Source organism: Populus euphratica, unplaced genomic scaffold, assembly GCF_000495115.2.
Source record: "Populus euphratica unplaced genomic scaffold, PopEup_1.0 scaffold6.1, whole genome shotgun sequence".
NCBI classification, from domain to species: Eukaryota; Viridiplantae; Streptophyta; class Magnoliopsida; order Malpighiales; family Salicaceae; genus Populus; species Populus euphratica.
The window spans coordinates 3,027,950-3,048,268 of NW_011499849.1; the positions used below are offsets into that span (position 1 = coordinate 3,027,950).

At 33.7% G+C, this 20,319-nt stretch overlaps 1 protein-coding gene and 1 pseudogene across 1 annotated transcript; both read right to left on the bottom strand.

Annotated features, from left to right (window-relative positions):
• Positions 1–1,113: 1,113 nt before the first annotated feature.
• LOC105120645 (polyadenylate-binding protein RBP47-like) lies at positions 1,114–4,136 on the bottom strand. Its single transcript, XM_011018925.1, has 6 exons — positions 3,596–4,136; positions 2,561–3,029; positions 2,429–2,496; positions 2,216–2,346; positions 1,999–2,095; positions 1,114–1,537 (listed from the first exon to the last, which is right to left on the bottom strand). Exons 1-6 carry the CDS (start codon positions 3,950–3,952, stop codon positions 1,376–1,378), a joined length of 1,284 nt encoding a protein of 427 aa, XP_011017227.1. The 5' UTR covers positions 3,953–4,136; the 3' UTR covers positions 1,114–1,375.
• Positions 4,137–5,772: 1,636 nt separating this feature from the next.
• Positions 5,773–13,705, bottom strand: LOC105120644 (uncharacterized; annotated as a pseudogene).
• Positions 13,706–20,319: the final 6,614 nt, after the last annotated feature.

Consider the following 20,319-nt stretch of genomic DNA (forward strand, 5'->3'; position numbering starts at 1 on the left):
TTATCTACTTATCACCGTTATCATGCCACCGCTTCTCTTTTTGCATTTCATTAATTTCATATTTCTTTTATAAAATTAAGTATAATATAAAATAATATCTTTTTAATTTAAGTGGAACTCTTTTATGATAGTTCTTAATTTAAATAATATAAAAGTAATATTTTTATAGTTAAACACAAAAGGTTAAGGTGATATTATAAATTATGTTTTCGATTTTTTTATAGTAGCTATTATCTTGAACTTTTTTCTTTTGGTTTTTATCAGTAGAAAAATTCTTCGAATTTTAAACAAATAAACATGGTTTTCAATTTTTCATTGTAAAAAAATAAATTAAAATGAATATGATAGATGAGCATAGTTTTCAATTTTTCTTTATCTGCACAATAATTAACACTATCAATATAATTATTATCATTACTTTTATCACTAACATCACAATTTCTTTTTCCTATTAATATTAAAAAATAAAAAAATATTTAATTTTACAAGCTTAATACGGTCAAACAATTAAAAATAACTCATTTTTTTATATATAAAAAAGTTTTCCTCGTAAAAAAAACCGTACCCTAACTGTCTTTCTATTGCATCGACAATAAACGGATGAAGAGCTGAACTGCTGGGGACGGGAGCACGTGATTGACAATATCATTTACTGAATAAGAAAAAAATAATAATATTACATTCTGTTGCATTCAAACCTATTCAATCAAAAGCATCGAGTCATCTGGTAAATTAAACTGGTTAGTAGTACTAAGGCCAAGTGCTCGGTGTATGTTTTCCCCTCGGAGAACGCTTCAAAATGGAAAATCAAGGCTTAACAACTAAGAACAATTGCCAGGCATGTGCATTTCTGAGATCACATTCCACCCCTTTAAGAAGAGAGAGATGTCGCTCGAACATTAAGACACCCCTAGATCCTTTTAAGAAATGAAACCACAGATTTTAGTCATCCTCGCGAACACTTCAAATGAATTGATATTATAGCAAGAAAGTATCAAGCACCTCTGCAAACATTTATCCTACTCGAATAAATATTGGACAAACTAAGGTAATTAACTCATATCAGAGCAGATTGAGAAAAGAGTTCGGCAGACTCACGCTCTGGAGCACAACTTTATTCAGACAGCATTCTGCAAAACAATCTATTCCAATCGATAGTTTTTCTTCAACTACTATAATCCTAAACAAATGATAAATTAAATCCCTATAAAGCTACCTCAAGTCATCAAAATTCAGTTCCACTCCACAAATTGTAGAGATTTATAAGAATTTTACAGAACCGATGGAGTTGAAGAGAAATGAAACAAACTTCCCATTCTAGCATGATTAATACTGATTACCAGAGCTACATCATGATCTTTCGGGTACAATTCACTCAGCTTACTTGCTGTTGGTGGTTGCCATACATAGGGTAAGCCCCATATGCCGCAGCATACGTGCTTGGATCATGAGGTGGTGGCAGAGCATATCCATAACCATCATAAACCTGCCCTCCATAGTATGCCCCATTCCAGGGACTGCTGAAATCTGCTCTATGCTGCCAAATCCCAACAATACCAGCACAATAAACAAGCTTGAATACCAAAAAACAAAAGGGCAGAAAAAAAAGAGAGAGAGAGCTTTAAACAGAATATGAACTCATTAAACAGATGATTTCTAACAATAGTTGATTTGGACATGTAGTATAGAATATGACTTCAGAGAAAGTTGCAAAGATTCTCAGTTTTGATAAGACTACAATTTCAATAGCAGTCAACACTTTCTTACAAAGTATGTCAAAACATCCTTCAGATATAAATAAACGGCTATCCTACCAAACATAAAAATAAAAACAGTTCTGAGCAAGCTAATTACACTTGAACTCTATACCGAGGACTCTTTTTTCTTTTTTTCCAAAAAGAGATCGTATTTATTCTAAACACATCCTATCCGGTAAGGTAATGAAAGAAAGATATGATGTAAGGTGGCTGTGGATAGAAAGGGAGGGAGAATCAGTACCTGCTTATTTCCTGGATTGCGACCCCAAGAAAGACGCACAGTTTGCTTGCCAATTACTGTTCCATTCAACTTCTGCAATGCTTCTTCCGCATTATTCCTGACAATTGAAGTTAGATAGAGAATCATGTAGTAACTCTGTAATGAAGGAATATCCAACCAATACTTTATTATTCACATATTGTTAAGGCAAAGCAGTGTTACAGCCACAAAATTTTACCTGTTGGCAAATTGTACAAACCCACATCCTTTACTGACTGGTATTTTAACGGACACTATCTCACCATACTGAGAGAAAGGCTGCTTGAGATCTTCATCATTGACATTAGGATCAAGCCCTCCAACAAATATCTACACGGTAACATAGTCTATTCAAAGAAAAAACATGGGCATCCTAAAGATTAAAACTGCACAAAGAAGCTGGAAATCTCACTGTTGCATTGCTGGAATCGCCATCCGATTGGAAGCCTTGGGAAGAAGCACCATTTGATCCATATCCGCCTAAAAATAAGACAAGAAGAGTTCAATATGATAAAGATTCAAAGAAAGAACAGTAATCTAATACCTTGTTGCTGATATCCAGAGGACTTCCTGGGGGTTGCAGCACCAATACGCATAGGCCTGCTCGAACAATATATACCATTCATTTCCGTCATTGCCTGCGTTCTTTCAGTATCATCTCCAAACCTCACAAAACCATAACCTTTTGAACGACCAGTATTGGCATCAAATACAACTTTTGCAGATTTAACAGATTGATATTTGGTCGCAAAAGTTTCTTGCAATAAACTATCAGTAACATCTGCAGCTAAGTCTCCTACAAAAATAGAAAGATCAGGAGTATTATCTGATCGCTTGTCACCCGTGCTAAATGTTGCCCAATTGAGGCGGAAAGGCTGTTCTGTGTTAGGCATCAGAATGCCACCATAGTTCTGTAGAACTTTCTCAGCTGTGGCATGTGTAAAAAATTCCACAAACCCATAGCCCTCGGACAAACCTGTCTGCTTACTGCGAATAACCTTTATAGAAGCAATCTGTCAATATACAACACTGGTTGTCAGACACGAAAGAGCACAGTCACCAAACTCCAAAAACAATTTCTTTCATTAAAATTATAAAGAACAACCATTCCTTTGCCTACCAGTACAGTAATGCATTGCATTATATTAACAATTACAATAAGAATATCCACGTTAAAAGCGCTAGCTCCTTGTATAAGCTAAATGCATGTTATCAAATTTAAGTAGCAGAGTTTATGCCTTCAATAGTTATCTTACAAATACGTTATTTCGACACCACAAATTCTATCATCATCAATATTCTGTGCATGGATCCACGATTCAGTGATTCTTATTGGTTAGTGTTAGAATATCATTTTCAAACAATTTCTTAAGTTACAAAACGCCACAACGCTTTGCAAGCCATTCCCTACATGCTCTTCAAACTTTCAGGTATATTTAACACAACGATTTCTTCTTTGTATTCCTCAAACAATATTGAAATTAATGAAAATAATCATCTAACATGCGCATTTAAAAAAAAATAAAAATGAATTTTGATATATATATTTACGGGAAAAAAAAATATTTCATATCCATACCTCGCCAGTAGAAGCAAAGCAGGTATGTAAATAATTTTCATCCATCCAGTGATGCAAGTCACCAATCCATATAGTTTTATTATCTCCACTGGATCCTTCTCTTTGCTGCTGCTGCTGTACATGCGGGAGATGGTGGTGATGTTGGTACTGGTGGTACGCAGTAGCAGCCATATAGTGTTGTGGAGGCGGCAGTCCATAATGTTGAGGAGGCATGTGCTGCATTACCATAGCCGCCGCCGGGTACTGCATAGGCATCCATTGTTGTTGTTGCGGTGGAGGCGGCGGTTGTTGTCCTTGCTGCTGCTGCCGTTTATTCTGCTCCTGTTGTGGCTGTGAGTCGGAACCGCTGGATTGCATCTTTCTATTGGATAAAAATGGTGTAAGAATAGATCTAATATTTATTTTTCTCTCTTTATAAATTAAATTGTAGAAAAAGAAATAGGTTGTTATGAGCTGAAAGGAAACGAATCTGAAGTTTTGGAGAGAGACGGTTAGGGTCTGAGGGAAGAGAGGATTTGTGAGTGTCAACTACCTGTTCTTTCTTTTCTTTTATCAGGATGGAGTTGGAAACGCGGTTATGTTTAAGGCCGTCGGATTGAGGGGTGGCTCCTGATCACAGCCGTTGATTCTGATAAAACCAGGGGATATGCATGTGATACTGTTTTGGTTTTTGGCTTGCCCTCATGGATCCGCCGCCAGCTGCCTATGCTTTGCTTTTTTGGGTACTGTAGGGATATTTTTCGGTTTTTTATATATTGGTTTTGGATTTATTATGGGTGTTTTTGGAGTTTGGTGTTTTTCTGAATTTTTTTATTTTGAATTGTTTATTTTGTTGTTGTTTTTTAATTATTTTATTAAAAATAAACTTTAAAAAATAAAAAAAATTATTTTAATATAGTATTTTTAACAGCAGATGTAAATACATTTTAATGTTTTTTTATTTTTCATATATTATAACTTTTGTGAATCACCGACTGCCACTCGGAAAATATTCCTTATCGCTGCAAACCAGGATTTATAGGACAATGAAGTGAAAACGAAACGCCGATGTTTTTCATGGTTGCGAAAAGATGTGGTTTTCCATCGTTTACCAAATCTAAAGTAAAATTAGTGTGAAAAAAATTTAGGTATATTAGACCGTATAATTAAAGGAAAAAAAATCACACATACAAAAGAAGAACAAAACAGGTTTATGTAACTACTAATTTCCTTGCCATATAAATGGTTTATAAAATCATTACATAGAATTAATGGCAACTTCATGAAAAAAAAAATGATTTGAAATTGACAATGATGCCTGAACTAAAAGTATGTTTGTCTATGTTACTTCTGTCGTCATTTTACGTGTTTTTAATCTAAACAGCAGAAATAGAAGCTTACACAAATAAAGTCCACGATAGAAGAAAAAATATATAATGAAAATATTGATAGTGACATCGTTCCATTAATTAGAGAGGTTAAAAGGGAAAAAATTACTAAAGACTTCCTTTTCAATACAAAACTAGATTTGTTGCGAGTTTTGTTGTAGGCCAAATAAAAAAAATGATATGAAAAAAATTTAAGTTCTGCGTTAATTAATTCATAATTTAAATAATATGAAAAATGTAATAAAAAATAATTTGATAAAAAAAAAAAAAAAAAACTAAATCTGAGTCAATCCAAATTACCAAACAACCTAATACTAACCTAATAAAAGGAAAAATAAGAAAGAAGAAAAAGAAGCAAAACATCAAAAGAAAAAGGCAGCTTAAAAAAATCAAGTAAACTCAGTAGAACCTTCTAAATTTCATTTAATATTTAAAACTCGTTAAATTATGAATCTGGATTCAATGAGAATAACGAAATCATTTAAGAATATATATAAACTTGACAAAAAAGAGAGGAAAAAACCTCTTCTCTGCTACTATTAGACGATGATGAGGTTTATTCTTCGCTTAGTGGGCTGCAAGGCTGTAACTAGGTTATACACTCCGCCCAAATTATCTAAGGATAATGGGCTACTGCCTTTTTATTGCAACTGTTACCGGCTACTGATTAATTCCAACGATAGCTCTCTCCACACGTGGCATATTCAACCACATCCATCCCACTCCTTTAGCCCTACAGTAACATGCCACTCCTACTTTAGACGTATTATCCAATACATTCAATGGAAAATCAAAGGTATGTGAAGAGCATAAATAACAAGTTTGTTCTCCATTTCTCAATTTATTTCTCTTCTTCCTCTCTACGGTATTTTTGTATACAGACGCATGAATGGTTTGTTTACAGATAAATCTATGAATGAGGTGGAAATGTACGATATACGAGACTAGTGCACAATTTTTTTTAAAAAAATGTTGGGACCAGAAACCTAGAACTATCTTGTGATGATGGTTAGAGAACAAATTGAACATCTGTATGCTGCATCCTGTCAGGTCCCAAAGCTGATCTCTACAGTTAGTAATCCAACCAACAGCCCATCAGAGTTGGAATCGGTCTCTCTCTTCAAAGTCAAATTTTGTATTCCGCAGTTTCCTTGAAATCTAATCATCGCTAATATCAAGTCTCAGTTTTCAAAGTTCGGTGGGGCTATCGACAACAATTTCACGGTGAACATCTCTTCATCTTCATGAGTAACAGGTCTTCAGCTTTTGTAAGAATTTTAATGTCTCGGCATACGAAGGATCAGTGCGGCACACTGGCTTGCATGAATTTATGTGATCTGTCGACTCTAGAACCTGTTTCAGTGTTTGTGAATCAGTTTTTATCCTACAAAACTAAACCGAAACCAACTGGTTTGAATTGATTTTAATTTTTTTAAAAAATTCAATTTAGTTACTTTTTTTTATAAAACCAAATCAAACCAAACCGAACCAAAAATAATTATCCACAGCATATTTTGGCCTCTGAAAAAGGCAAGAGCTAGGAAACTTCGGGGAAAACAGAAGCATTTGAGCCTCCAAGTACGTAGTTAAAAATTATACAATGGTTTGGTAAAACCAACCCCAACCCTTCCAGAAGTCATAGAATCCAATAAACTCACCCACCATCTTACAAGTTACAAAGTAGAAGGTGAAAGAAAGGTTTCCAGATCACACGTACAATAGGTTCACCAAATCCGGTAAGCTGATTCGATTGGCGCAATTTCCATCCTCCAGGCCCATCCTCCATATCGCTCAACAATTGGAGCTACCTGGTCTGCAAGGCAGTGCCCAGCATCCATCTCTCCATTGATCCGAACACAAGGAGAGGACGAGTATCAAACAAGAAAGAGAAAGTTCGAATTAATTACCTCACAAAAACTGAGGACTTCAACCAGTCCTTTCTTATGAAGCTGGCGGATAAAATCATTATGTTCAACAAAGTCTCGGAGAACCACTCCTCAGCTCTCCTATCTACGAACAAGAAAATCAAATTTTACAACCATCTAGGTGGTGATTAAGTGGTAAAAGCTTGAGACTAAGGGGTTTGTTCCCTCTATGATCTCAGGTTCGAATCCTTAATTGCTCATATGATGGCCACTGGAGACTTGCATGGTCATTAACTTCAGGGTTCGTGGGATTAGTCGTGGTGCGCGCAAGCTGGACCGGACACCCACGTTAATCTAAAAAAAACCAAATTTTACCAGTCAATTGATGCACAATGACAAATTTATATATTATTAAATTCTGTAGACCAATAATTATATATTGAATTGTGTACTAACAGATGGAGCAGGACGAAGCACAAGGCCCATTCGCCAAGGCATGTCCGCCAGTTTACTACCAAAGTGGGGAAAGCTGTAAAACACTTGAAATCGGGAAAAAACAATCACATTAAAGGCATGTTTATTCGCTGAAAAATTGTTTTTTTTTAAATAAATTATTTTTTAATATTTAATAATGTAATAAAAAAAAAGTTAAAAAATATTTTTTAATATTTAGTTACGTAATAAAAAATAAGTTAGAAAATAATTTATTAATATTTTATTTTTTAAAATTTATTAAAATATTAAGATACAAATCTTACAAATTAAAAAATTAAATAAAAATAAAATTGAAAAAAATATTTTTATAAATTATTTCAAATAAAATAAATAATAATTTAAAGAATAAAAAAATTGAAAGATAAAGAAATTAAAATAATAATAATTAATATTTTACAAATTATTTCAAATAAAATAAATAACACTCAAAAGAATGAGAACCAAATTTGATAAATAAAAAATTTTAATTAAACAATAATAATAAAAAAACAAATAACAATTATAAAAATCAAAATCAAAATTAATATAAAAATTAAATTCTAAAGGATGAAATATTCAAAACAAAATATATATAGCAATTAAAAGTTTGAATATCAAATTTGATAATCAACAAATAATATTATATTTTTAAATTTTCCATCATTTTTATTTTAATTGAAAAATATTTTTTATTTACTAACTTTTCTAATGACAAATAAATATATAAAAATTTAAAAAATAATTTTTCAAAATCAATTTTCACAGCCTAAACTCCTTGAGGGTCCAACCCATTCTAGTCAGTGAAAGAAAACAAGTTGCTAAAATCTCGGGAATTACAACTTGAAGTAACATCAGAAACTTACAACTCCAACAGTGTTGTTCACAAGGTTATGAACATTTTCTGCCTTGGCTCTATACAGCATCTGCTTGACAACCAGGCCTCCCATGTTGCAAGCAGTGACCATTTACTTAACAAGAGGATGCTCTGAGCAATCAGCATACATCTGAAAGACCAGCCCAGCCCCATCAAAGTGGAACCTTGGAGTAAACTAACAACAAACTTGGATACGTGTTTCTTAAAAAAATCCCGAGTCATTTTGGATTGCAAAAGCAAACTATCTGAGTACATTTATTACAACATCTCACACCAATGCATCATAGCATGTTGTGAATGCAGATAGAAATAATAAGGATTACAGTAAGACACGAAACCACAATGGGTCCAAATTCCATATCTTTAATGTTTCTTCTGTGTCCAAGGAATGACATGGTTGGGGGCCCAAGTTGATACCGACACATCACATAACATCAATGGCTTTCAAGGAAATATCTATGTCCTCTTACAGATATTTACACCAGTCCCTACATTCCATTTATTTCTACGAAATATACTTTTATCTGTGCACACAAGAAGCCTGCCGGTAAATGCCCGTAACTGACAAAATAAAGGCATATCATAACAGCTGCAAATTTTAAATACAGCAAGATCTGCATTGTTGATTCCAACAAATTGATAAGTTATCAGCCGCTAAATTATTATATTGATTTGGTTTAAATTATCCCATTTAACTTATGATATTTAAATATTTCTTTAGTTATGAACTTTAAATCTTGTAAACATTGATAAAATCACAGCCTAATAAGATTCAATCATTTACACTCAATACATTCTTCAACATTATTTTCAATTTCACTTATTTATGACAAGATAAAGAAAGAAAGAAAAAAACAATTAACCTAAATAAACTACAAACTAAGGGAAGCTTCAATCGAGCTCCTAAAGTATAACCCCATTATCAAATGAGTCCCTAAACGTTTGATTTTATCGATTTTGCTCCAAATATAATGGATATTAAGACAACTGGAGAACTCATAACACCTTATGTCAATCATAAAGCTTACCTATGAGTCACAAATACAACAGGACGATTTCCAATGCCGGCATCCACAAGCTGCTCCAACTGCTTGGAGCTGACTTCCTGCGAATTTTAATGAGAAATCTTATAAAAAATGGAATACTAAAAGCCCGAAGGAAATGATGTTCATAGCAAACAAGATGTCACTAACATAGCATGATTAGAAACAACAAGTACATTCACAACAAAATGACAATTTTTCACTGATGATAATGATGATATTATATGATCATCCAAGTTATGATTAAAAATATTAGACCCAGTTTTATAAATTGGATTGTCCATCTAATTTGGGAAATTCAAATGTATATGAGCAATGCAAGCATTAACCTTGACATGCGTGTAAATCCTCAATCTTATATCTTGGACCATTAAACTTGACAAATCTACAAATGTTAGTATATAAAATGACTGAACTGCAAAAACTTAAAAGAGTTCCTGAAATTCAATGTTTGACCTGCATCTTTTTAATCTTTTTAAAGCCATCAATAGATTGATCACCATTATTCACCAAAATAGTTTGATTAATATTTTTGAATTGTTGATAATCAAACTCCTCAAATCACACCCCCGACATAAAGTCATGCACTAATCCTACCACAATATCAACAAATTGGGTACAAACTGAACAGGCAGGCTAGCTCCGGACTACGGTGTAAGATTTGTCTGCATTGACATTCAAACAAGAGTTAGACATTGATGAGGCTTGTGAAGAGGAAAAACCCAGTTGAGAGGCCTAAAAAGATGAATACCATTCTTTTGAATCAGGCACTTTTTTATAGAAGTATCGAAATTAAAGCAGACGTTGTATTTGAGGGTAAAAAGACAAGCTCGATTGAAGTCTGCTGAAAGCCATTGACCTGGCCAAAATATTCCTAACTTCCCTGCTTCCTCATCAATCTTCTCAACTGAGCCCAACTTAGTTGAGTGTTTGTCCTCAGCTATGCGCCACGTCTTGTAAGGCCCACCACGCAAAACATGTACAAAGACAACATCTATCTCTGGAACTTCCGAATTAGAGTCCTTGGGAAATTCCTTGCAACCGGATGACCTGGTACAATCATCTAAATCACTATTTCCAATTGAAATGCTGTTGACAGAATCCTCAGTTGAAGAAAATTTATTTTTTTGAATCATCATGCCATCTATTTTTTTCACATTGCTTCCAGAGTGGCAAATCAATCTGGATTAACCAAAAAGATCATGTCACCATAACGAGCACAATCACCTTTTCTAATTCGAGCTTCAGTCTCACTACCATCACTATTACCAGTATAATGGTTGCACAGCACATTTGAGAGAGTTGCCCTGGCATAACTCTGTGTTTTAAGGTCACGACAAACTGCGATCCTCCCATAAGCACAATCCTCTAGCCATTTACACCAGGCTTTATCTGCTAGAATAACCTTTTGGAATTTTGGAATCAGTGAAAGAGTAGTCAATAGCCTAGCTGCATGCTTTCAAATGTGAGCTGTCAGAGGAACTTGAACACTAGATGGATCATTATCATCTGCATTGGACGACTCACCACCAGTATTTGCACCTTGTTCTTGTGGCTCAGGGACCCTAGAAGCATCATAAGTTTCCATCGCAGCAAATTTCTCATAATCATCACTCAACAGAAAGCACCTTAGCAAACATACCCCCCCAAATTCATATATTTTGTCTTGACATAAAGAATCTCTGGAACAGAGCTCTGTCAGTGCTCTGATCCCCTTAAGAGTTGCCAAAGCATAATCTCCCACATTAAATTTAGGTGCAGAGTCTTTCTTCATGTTCCTAAGTGGTCCAATAAAAGGATCCATGGAAAGAAGATCTGCCAGAGGGAAACTATCAACAGAATCAATGTCTGTTCCTAGCTGATTCCTTGCTAGATCCACAGCAGCACCTGCCAATTGATTAGCAGTCTGTGTAGCAAAAGCAATGTTAGACTGATCAATTTGAGTCTGCAAAAGTTAATTGAGCTTGATAAATGCCAGTGCACAAATAGGGAAAATAAAATACATTCTAAAAGACACGAGAAAGAAGGTTCAATTAAATCGATGACATCTATTATATGAAATGAGGGAGGGAAAGCATCTCCATACCTTCACTTTGTCCGCTTTAGGCTGAGTTCCTTTACCAAATGACACCTTGCTTGAAACTAAAACTACATTTAGCAAAATGGCTAGCCAGCCTTGAGAAATTGGAAGGGTAGATGGGCCATGTTCTTCAAAAACGCATGAGAAAATTTTTATAGATGAAGATCGCATAGCAGTGGAAGAAAATTTTGCAAAAACTCAAGATAGCAGAATGCCAGACCACTTCTGACTATCTTCAAGAGATAAGTGAACATCACTGGTAGAAAGTAACTCTAACGCCTTCGCTAATGCTTCTTGTACCTGCTTGTGATTTGTTGTCCACTTAGCTGTGTCTCTCATGAGCAGAAGACCTTTCTCTATCACTATCCTTCTTGCCTCTGGACTTCTTTCAACAGAAAGCAAAAGGGCAGACAAAGCCATCTGAGCCAAAGGAATATCATCATTTTTGCTTGCCTGTGAAATAGTAGCCAGAAGACTGAAACTCCAATCAGAAACAGAATCATTCAAAGGAAGATTGCGATCCTCCAACAGCAGTTGGGCCACCAAGCTCCCATGCCATCTAACAGATCTCTCAGGTGCCATTAAAGCTGTCATGACAGCTTGTCCATATTGATCCAGTTCTTGCTTCTTGGATATGATATCTATTTATCTCAGATGCCAATGCCCATTCTGCAAAGGGTACAGCAACATGCTGACAACGCAGGTCATCCCAGAGTCCAGAAACAACAGCAGAAGACATTTTTTCTTTTGCAAACGAATGGTCATGCTTATGAAGCAAGGCAACTGTTTTAGGAGTGTGGCCAAATGATTCAACATGAACAGCATCAGAATGCTCCAACTCCACAAGTCCACTCATCCTTGAAAGACCTAAAACTGTTGTACCTTCAAGGATTTTAATTCCAATACCTTCCATTCCTCTCCCACCATCGTCATCGTCTTCATTTTCACCTGCACTGTCCATCTGTAAACCACCTTCCTCAACAACTTCAATGGCTGCAGCAATGTCCCTCATTTCTGCATTTCCTGGTAAGGGTGGCTTAATTTATCATGATTGCAGTTGGATGTGACAGTATCCATGATTGCAGCCACAAGCATGCTCCTACCTTTCAAAGAATCAGAAATATCGAATGAACTAGGTCTCAATTGCTGCTCCCACGAAAATGGAATGTATCAATGGTAAAAAATAAAACACTTAAAATGACTACAAAGCCTAAATATCCTTGCACATAACCAAATGAAACAATGAAGTAAAATTGACATAAAAACCGGTCATTAAAATCTTAATTTACCATTATCCAGACATCATTCATACACATCAATTAGACGCACATATATAAATGAATATATAAATGCACAACTAATCGACCACAGATGGCAAGAAATTGCAAACTTCACTGGATTCAACAATGAACATATTTGAAACTAATCACCATTTATTCAGTCACCAACACCAAACTTCACAGGAAGTAAAAACCTCACATTCTTCTTCGGCTGGCAAGAAAATAGAAACCGTGGCAAATAAGGCACAGCACGAGGCCTCCCAAGAACATCAGCAGACACATTAGGATCCGCAATCAAATACGCTAATGCCCTAGCCGCCTCAGCCTGGGTACCACACCCGTTCCCACTTACCGCAACCGTCTCCAATAACCAATCCACCACCCGCCCCAACCAAAGCTGCCCTGCGTGCGGCATTTGCCGCTGCAATATCCGCCAAAAAAAACGCCACGCGAAGCTCAAATCCAACCCTCACCTCATGATTGGCAGAAGAAAGCACAGACCTTAGAGATTGCCATAAGACCGACGCGGCAACGCCCGTTTGCCTCACGTGATAAACGATTCTTTTGAAAGATTCTTTTGGTTTTGAAATTGTCTTTCCCAAATGCAGCGTACAGAGAGCTGTGATCATTATTGCTGTTAGGGTTAGGGTTTGTGGATTGTGAATTATTATAAGCGAGGGATGCGAGTACGGCGGAGACGAGAGTGGCAGAGAGAGCGAGTACGGAGCTACGAGAAAGAGAGGAGGCGGTGGTGGTTGTGTTGGTATGGATAAGGTGGTTCTGGTGGAGAATAGGTTGTCGGGTAGGGATATATTGGGAATTTGTGCGATTGTTTGGGGGCTCGATGGGGTTTTTAGAAGATGATGAAGAAGAGGAGAACAAGCGAGGGAGAGGAAGACGAAGGTAGCGTCGATTTCCATGACAGAGACGGAGCATAATTTCATTTTTCTGAGACGGAATTAAGGAGATAGAATAATAAATTTGACAGGGAGTCTTGAGTTGGTCTATTTTTTGATGAAATTGTGGACACCAAAAGCGTAAGCTTTTTGCTCGCAGGAGTGGATGGCGGGAGACGGCAGTGAGAGGAGAAGGAATAATTTCTACAAAGTGGGAATTTTTCAGAGGATATGTGCAAAAAAATATTACTTGAATAAAGGTTTTTATTTTATTTTATATATATAAATATAATATTTCATTGTATCGGGCTGGGATTTGTAGCTCTATGCAAGAATACGGACTAACACACAATCTTAAGTTTTTTTGTTATAAAAGAATACCCATTTATGCAATCTATTTAGACGCGAAATACAACTTGGGCGTCCAATCAAATTAAAATCTAATGTTATTTTTCAAACTTCCAACTCCCAGAAAAAAAAAAAAACTTAATTAATTTATTATATCAATAAAATCAGTTCTCATGACATTCAAGATCCTTAGCCAGCTGCATGTAATAAATTATTTTGCAGGGGGGTTTGCACCATCCAAACCATGAACATATTGTGAGGCTTTAAAAACAATATAATCTTATTTTGCAGTGTCTCGACAGTTGGCTTTCCTAACCTCGTCAAGTCCAGAATGACTTTGATTATAATGATGCATTGTCAGTAGCCTAACTAATCATGGCAGCGGCTCTCCAAACCTTTGTATAGAAAAAAACAAAAAAAAAATACCATCGTATATAATTTATACATCCCAATACATGGTCGTAATTCACCAAGTTACATGAAGACCTCTTGATTCTGCAAAGTTAATATAAAATCAATTCACGGGGTCGTAATTCACCTCAAGTCCTGCAGGTTATAGATATGGGGCACAGAGAAGTTGTACGTACGAATCATGATAATTAGATATAGATCGCTCTGTAATTACCATCCTTAACAGGCGTTTGTCGTGTTAAAATTAAGCGTAAGAGTTGAGACCAAGCTCAGGTCCAGCGCGCTCACCTTATGGCATTGCGTTGTGGCGAGAGAAATGAAAGGTCTATAAGCGTACTTTGTTTTGCAATGATTCTTCCTTATATAAGGCTGTACTAGCCCATACACCGGATTTTCGTGTGTTGGGCTACCCGTCTTCATTAACAAAAAGCTAATAGGGATTGGAAAAATACTATTTATGCAGACTTATAAACACTAGAAAATTGTAATGATAAATTTGCTCTTTCAACAAAAAATCATTCTATTGATTATTAGAGGCATGATCGACATTGCACAGGGCTTGTTCGGTTATTATCAGTTTGTTTGAGGGCAAAATAGTTTTTTTTTCATTTTAAAAGTACAATAAAATAATTAAAATATCATTTGATGCAAAAAAATCAAATGATAGGTCGAGGGACACCTTTGTCTATACAAGTTTTGTAATAATCAAGTTGGATAAGAGGTAAATTGTCTTTAAATAAATATAAAATATATTTTAAAAAATAATTGGATATGCTAACAAGTAGATGTGGAGACATCAATCCCATTTAACAATGCATATAACATCTTTTGTTGGCTAAAATTAGCTTTCATCGTGTAATTGGAAGTGTCATACTATTTTTTTTTTATTAGGATGACACGTGGTAGTGGTTAGTTGACGAAATAATATCAATAATTTTTTTTATCTCATTCTACTTTTCTCTTCACCCTGAAAATTGCACTGTATATGGAAAATTTTAGAATTATTTTTTGATTTGTGGTCAATTTCAGTTTTTATTCTCTTAATTTTTTTTCTTTAACTCTTTTATATAATTTTGAATTGTTTTCAATTACATCCCTTAATCTCAATTTGTGATTTACTTTATTCAATTCAATTTTTATTCTTTTGACTATTTTTTTTCTTTTTATTTAATTGACTACTCTTTTCAATTTCATCCTCTAATGATTTTCATTTTGTTTTTATTTGATTTTCATTACTTTAATTGTTTTTTGATCCTTTTAGTCAATTAATTTTTATTTTTTAATTTCACTCTTTAATAAAAAATAATTTTTTTTAGTATTTTAATTTTGATCTCCATTACTTTAATTGTTATTTTTTTTATCATTTTATGTAATTGATTTTTTTTCAAATTAAACTTTTAATATTTAATTTGTTAAAAATTAAGTTTTGTGGTTTTTCCAGATAGGATGCTTCAATACCAAATTAGACTGTCTAAAGCTATTTTTAATTTTTTTATCCAATTTCATCTTTATGTATTTAATGGATAGCTATATCACTTGCATTCCTTTATAATTATTATTATTTTTAATTTTTTTAATTTGCTATTATTATTATTATTTAGTATAATTTGATAAAAATAAAATTAACTTATTCAATCCAATTAGTTTTATAACTGGAGTGATAATTTTTTTAAAATTTTTTAAAGCCCGTTGCCACCACCTAAATATCAATTTTTAACACAAAAGAAGCCTCGTGGTATAGCAAGGGTTACTAAAAACTAATTATTATTTTTTTTGTACATTTCAAAGAAAGTACTCTTTGTGTCAAGCGATCTTGCTATAAATCAAACCTTATTTAAGTCGCATTTCAATGCTTGGCCTAACGGTGGAAGGGGCTTGTCTCCTTCCATTGCACCTGGGTTCAAGCCCTAGCGTACACGTCTATCACCCCCGCAGTGCCTTACATGCCTACTGGGTTTGCAAGGTATTCAGTAGGCCGTAGAGATTAGTCGTGGTGCGTGCAAGCTGGCCCGAACACCCTACGTAAATAAAATAAAATAAAAACCTTATTTAAGTGGGCCCAACTAATTTCACATGGTAAAAATACAATGGATAATGAACATCTTATTCTCATGAATAAAAAGGCACAAGCATGCACTTAGTTTTAACATTAACGTTTATAATGGATAATGTGTTTTTGGATTTCATTACACTTGCAGAACATGGATACTCGCGAATCATATTTAATTGCAAAATCATGATCATTCAAGTGGAAATGGCTAAGGTATCCGCGGGTCCCCTCATTTTGTTTTGTTGACCAATTCAGGCAATCTCTTGGATCAAGTTCCATATTTTACATTATTTGAGGTCAATTTTCCCGACTCACGTACTACACTCCTAATATATCCAAGCTCTTTGATTAGGTTTGCGCTTCCTACAAAGTGAATTTTGAAAGCTTTCACTCCATTGTTTCCGGCGCTTTGATACGACAAGCTAACGTGAACAACAACTAATTTACGTAAATCCCCAAGCTAGATGCATGCGTCATTGCTTTTAAGCAACACAGTTGCAAGCTAATGAGCTAGCAACAGCCATAAGAGAGCTTGCCTTGCCGGATATTAAGAGCTCTGCACGATTCTGTATACTGGTATCAATCCATGCAGGGAAGACAAAATCTTGGAAAAAAGGTATCAATCAACACTAAAAACTCAGTTTTACTACTCTATATTTCTCTCTGCGCATGAAATCTACACTCTTTTGATGGATCAACAATATTGCTATACATCTTTTTATACTCCTCGAGTAAGATATATAGCAACCACTTTATAGGCTAAAATACCAACTTACCTTCTTAAAAACCAACAACTTTGGCTGGTAAAAAAATTACGGTCAGAATTTCATAAAACATGGCTAAAAATCTCAGAATCCTATGCCTCCCTCACCACACATTCAACAAATTCATTCAGCTGGTAAATAATATATAGCTAAACTATAAAAACTTCAACTGATTACTTGACAGATAATGTGTTGTCTACTAGATCTTTTTTCGATTATTTTTTATATCCAAAAAACACTAAAAATTATATCTCTCCTCTCTTTTTTTCCGAAGACTCTCTTTTTTTTTTATCTCAATATTTAGTAACTGAAATGTGGCAAAAATAAAATGTCATTTTAAAATATAAAAATCATAAACAACAAGGATCAAATATGTAAAATCTCAAACTTAATGTATAAGATTGAAGTTTTGTAAACCTTATGAAAAAACCAAGTTGTTTTTTTTACAAAAAAATTTGGTCTTTTTTTTTTTAATTTTTACTTAACATGAACTTAAAATTCTCTTTCATGAAATCAAACTTTCATTTAATGTGATAATTTTCTATTGCATATCAAATATGCAAGAACAAACAAATTGCAATAAATCCCAGCACATCAAACTATATATATAAATTTATGTTTAAAGATAAAAAGTTTTTACTCTTATTTTAATGATTGAAAAGGTATTTTTATCCCCTAATTTTTTTGTTTTTTTTTTAAAAAATTTAAAAGTCCTCTATTTTCAACGATATTAATAATAGATTAATATCTCTTACATATCATTAATAAAATAATAAATATAATAGGTTCTTTAAGAAACCTTACAAATATTTCTTATATATCAGTTAATATAATTATTTTATTATTTTAATTTGTTTTTTGTTTTATTTGATTCCTTATTCATCCAACTTCATTCCAAATTACTTTTAATTCTTCAAAGGGGTCAGTGTCCAGCTCAAAAATTAAAAATATTGAAGAAATATTCTTGAACAGAGAACATTAAAGAAATAAAAATAGAAAGAGCGCAATAAGAAAAATAATATCGAGAATATATACAAAGACAAATCATACGCTTAGTCCTTCAACGAACTTTCAGATAACGGAACACCATAATTGAAATACTGCATGTGATCATATTACCAGGTTAGAAAACTTGGACTGATTTCTTAAGACATCCTTTCCAGAAAACTTGGATCAAGAGTAAATTTCAGCTAGTCAAAAAAATCCTCTTCAGAGATTGTATCGCTGGTTAACACCCTCACGTTAAAGGTGCCGTGCTGCCAGTGCCTCGAGTTGATTTACTCATGTCCTAATGATAAATAATCCAAATCAAAATGCTGATGTGAAAGATTTATTACACAGATCATATATACATAGGATGATCCTTATTACTTGCTAATTAATCTTGCTTTATACACACGTGCATAAAGAGGATTTTTTTATTTATTTTTATTACTCCACATACCCACCAAAACATAACCATTCAACCTAATTATATTTGTTTTAGAGTTGTCAATGGGATCAAGAAAATTCATATCCAACAGCTAAAATGAAAGGAACAAAATGTGTATATTATATATTCCACTTTTGTGAGGTTAAATATACATTTTAAATTCTTAATTGATTTAACTTTTGAAATAGATACTATAAATTCAATCACTTCATTTGATATTATAATTTATTAATATATGACTTAATTTAAAAAAAATAATGAGCGTAAATGATATAGAATTTAATTCTAATAAAATAATAAAAAATTTAAACAATTTTAAAGATCATTACATTTCCATGAAATTTTATATACATCTTAATTAAAATCAATATCATAAACTTCCAATTGGTTTAAGAAAAAGTAATAAAAGATTGATTCAATTTTATTATTTTTTTTTAAATTCTTTCTCCTATTTCATCATCATCAAGAGGAAGTGTTTGAACGTTTTATTTTTTTCATAAATGGAGAAATATCATTAGTCGTTACCTGGGCTAACTACACATGTGAATACGTCCAAGTCTCCAGAACTCCATGGAAACCTCTAAGAGTTGATTCCGTTAATTTTAATTACACTTTTGTTTATATATATATATGAATAGATTAGACTAGATTATACTAGAGCCACATGATTTACAAGCGAAAACTTCAAATCTGAATCCAAGTCTCCGTCCGGATGATGCTGATGACTGTATAAACAGATAAAAACTCCCTGATAACAGAAAGGCGGCCCTCGTTGGATGAATCAACTGTACCAGTTTGGCTTCCCTGTTCGTCATCTAAGCAATGGATGCTTAGCATCCACGCATGGATTAAAATAAAAGACAATGGTTTGATTAAAGAATGTGTATTTGAATATTATCAATTAGATCACTGTAACTTTTCATTGCATCGTCACCTCTTTTAGCCTCTAATGTTCTTAAAAGATGCCGTACTCACCTTCCAAGCTTCACTAAAATTGTTTGCGTCCATGCATGGAACATCTTCTGAATTGAAGCCCATATACATCATGGCTGAAAGGTGCTTTCAGATTCATTAATAAAATAATATCAAGCAAAGTCTGACAATGTCTTGTTAACATGATCATCTCTGGCATGCTTAACTTCATTCACCATACGGTAAATTTATCAATCTTTAACATGCATGCACATGCATACGCAGTTTGTTCATCTTGAACAAGAAATCTACGTAGATTAAACATCATTTGAAAGTTCAGTCCACAGAATATAAATACAATATTGGGGTAAAAGAATTTTTATAATTAACTAACCTTAATTATATCCTGAAAGAAACTTACTGATTTAATTAACTTTGGTCAAACTGGTCAAACATTTACATCTCCTGATCTTAAAGTTATCTCGGAATTAATCCAAGTACTCTCAATTTTATTTTCGACTTTCTTATATTTTAGTATATTTTTTAAATCAAGTCATCTATCTAAGTTGTAGGCGCTGGAGGCCAGAAATTACATATCAATAACTATTGCTGATTGTGGAAGTTCCATCAACCAAACTCATCTACTGTAAACTAATTTAAATCATCACAGAAAGTTGAGAGATTATTACACCAAGAGCAAGTTGAAAGTTTTTGTTTTCTATGGAATCTTTGTTTCTGTAAATTAGTTTTTTTTTTTTTGCACCTATTCCTTGGCGTTGTTATAAGAAGAAGAAAAAAATTACATAGAGCTAATTTAATGTTGAAAATGCTATTCAGTCGCCCCAAATTCCTAATTAATTATGACAAATGTATTAAAAAGTGTATATTACGAATTGTTTGAATACCCTACACTAGTCATTATGATCAG

Bases quoted from the DNA above. Each gene is read 5' to 3' on its own strand.
- LOC105120645 (XM_011018925.1), bottom strand. From the start codon at position 3,952: ATGCAATCCAGCGGTTCCGACTCACAGCCACAACAGGAGCAGAATAAA. The intron at 2,347-2,428 runs GTGAGATTTCCA...GTTACCGTGTAG, and splicing joins GCGATTCCAGCAATGCAACA to ATATTTGTTGGAGGGCTTGA. The intron at 2,096-2,215 runs GTAAAATTTTGT...TTCAATTGTCAG, and splicing joins TTTGTACAATTTGCCAACAG to GAATAATGCGGAAGAAGCAT.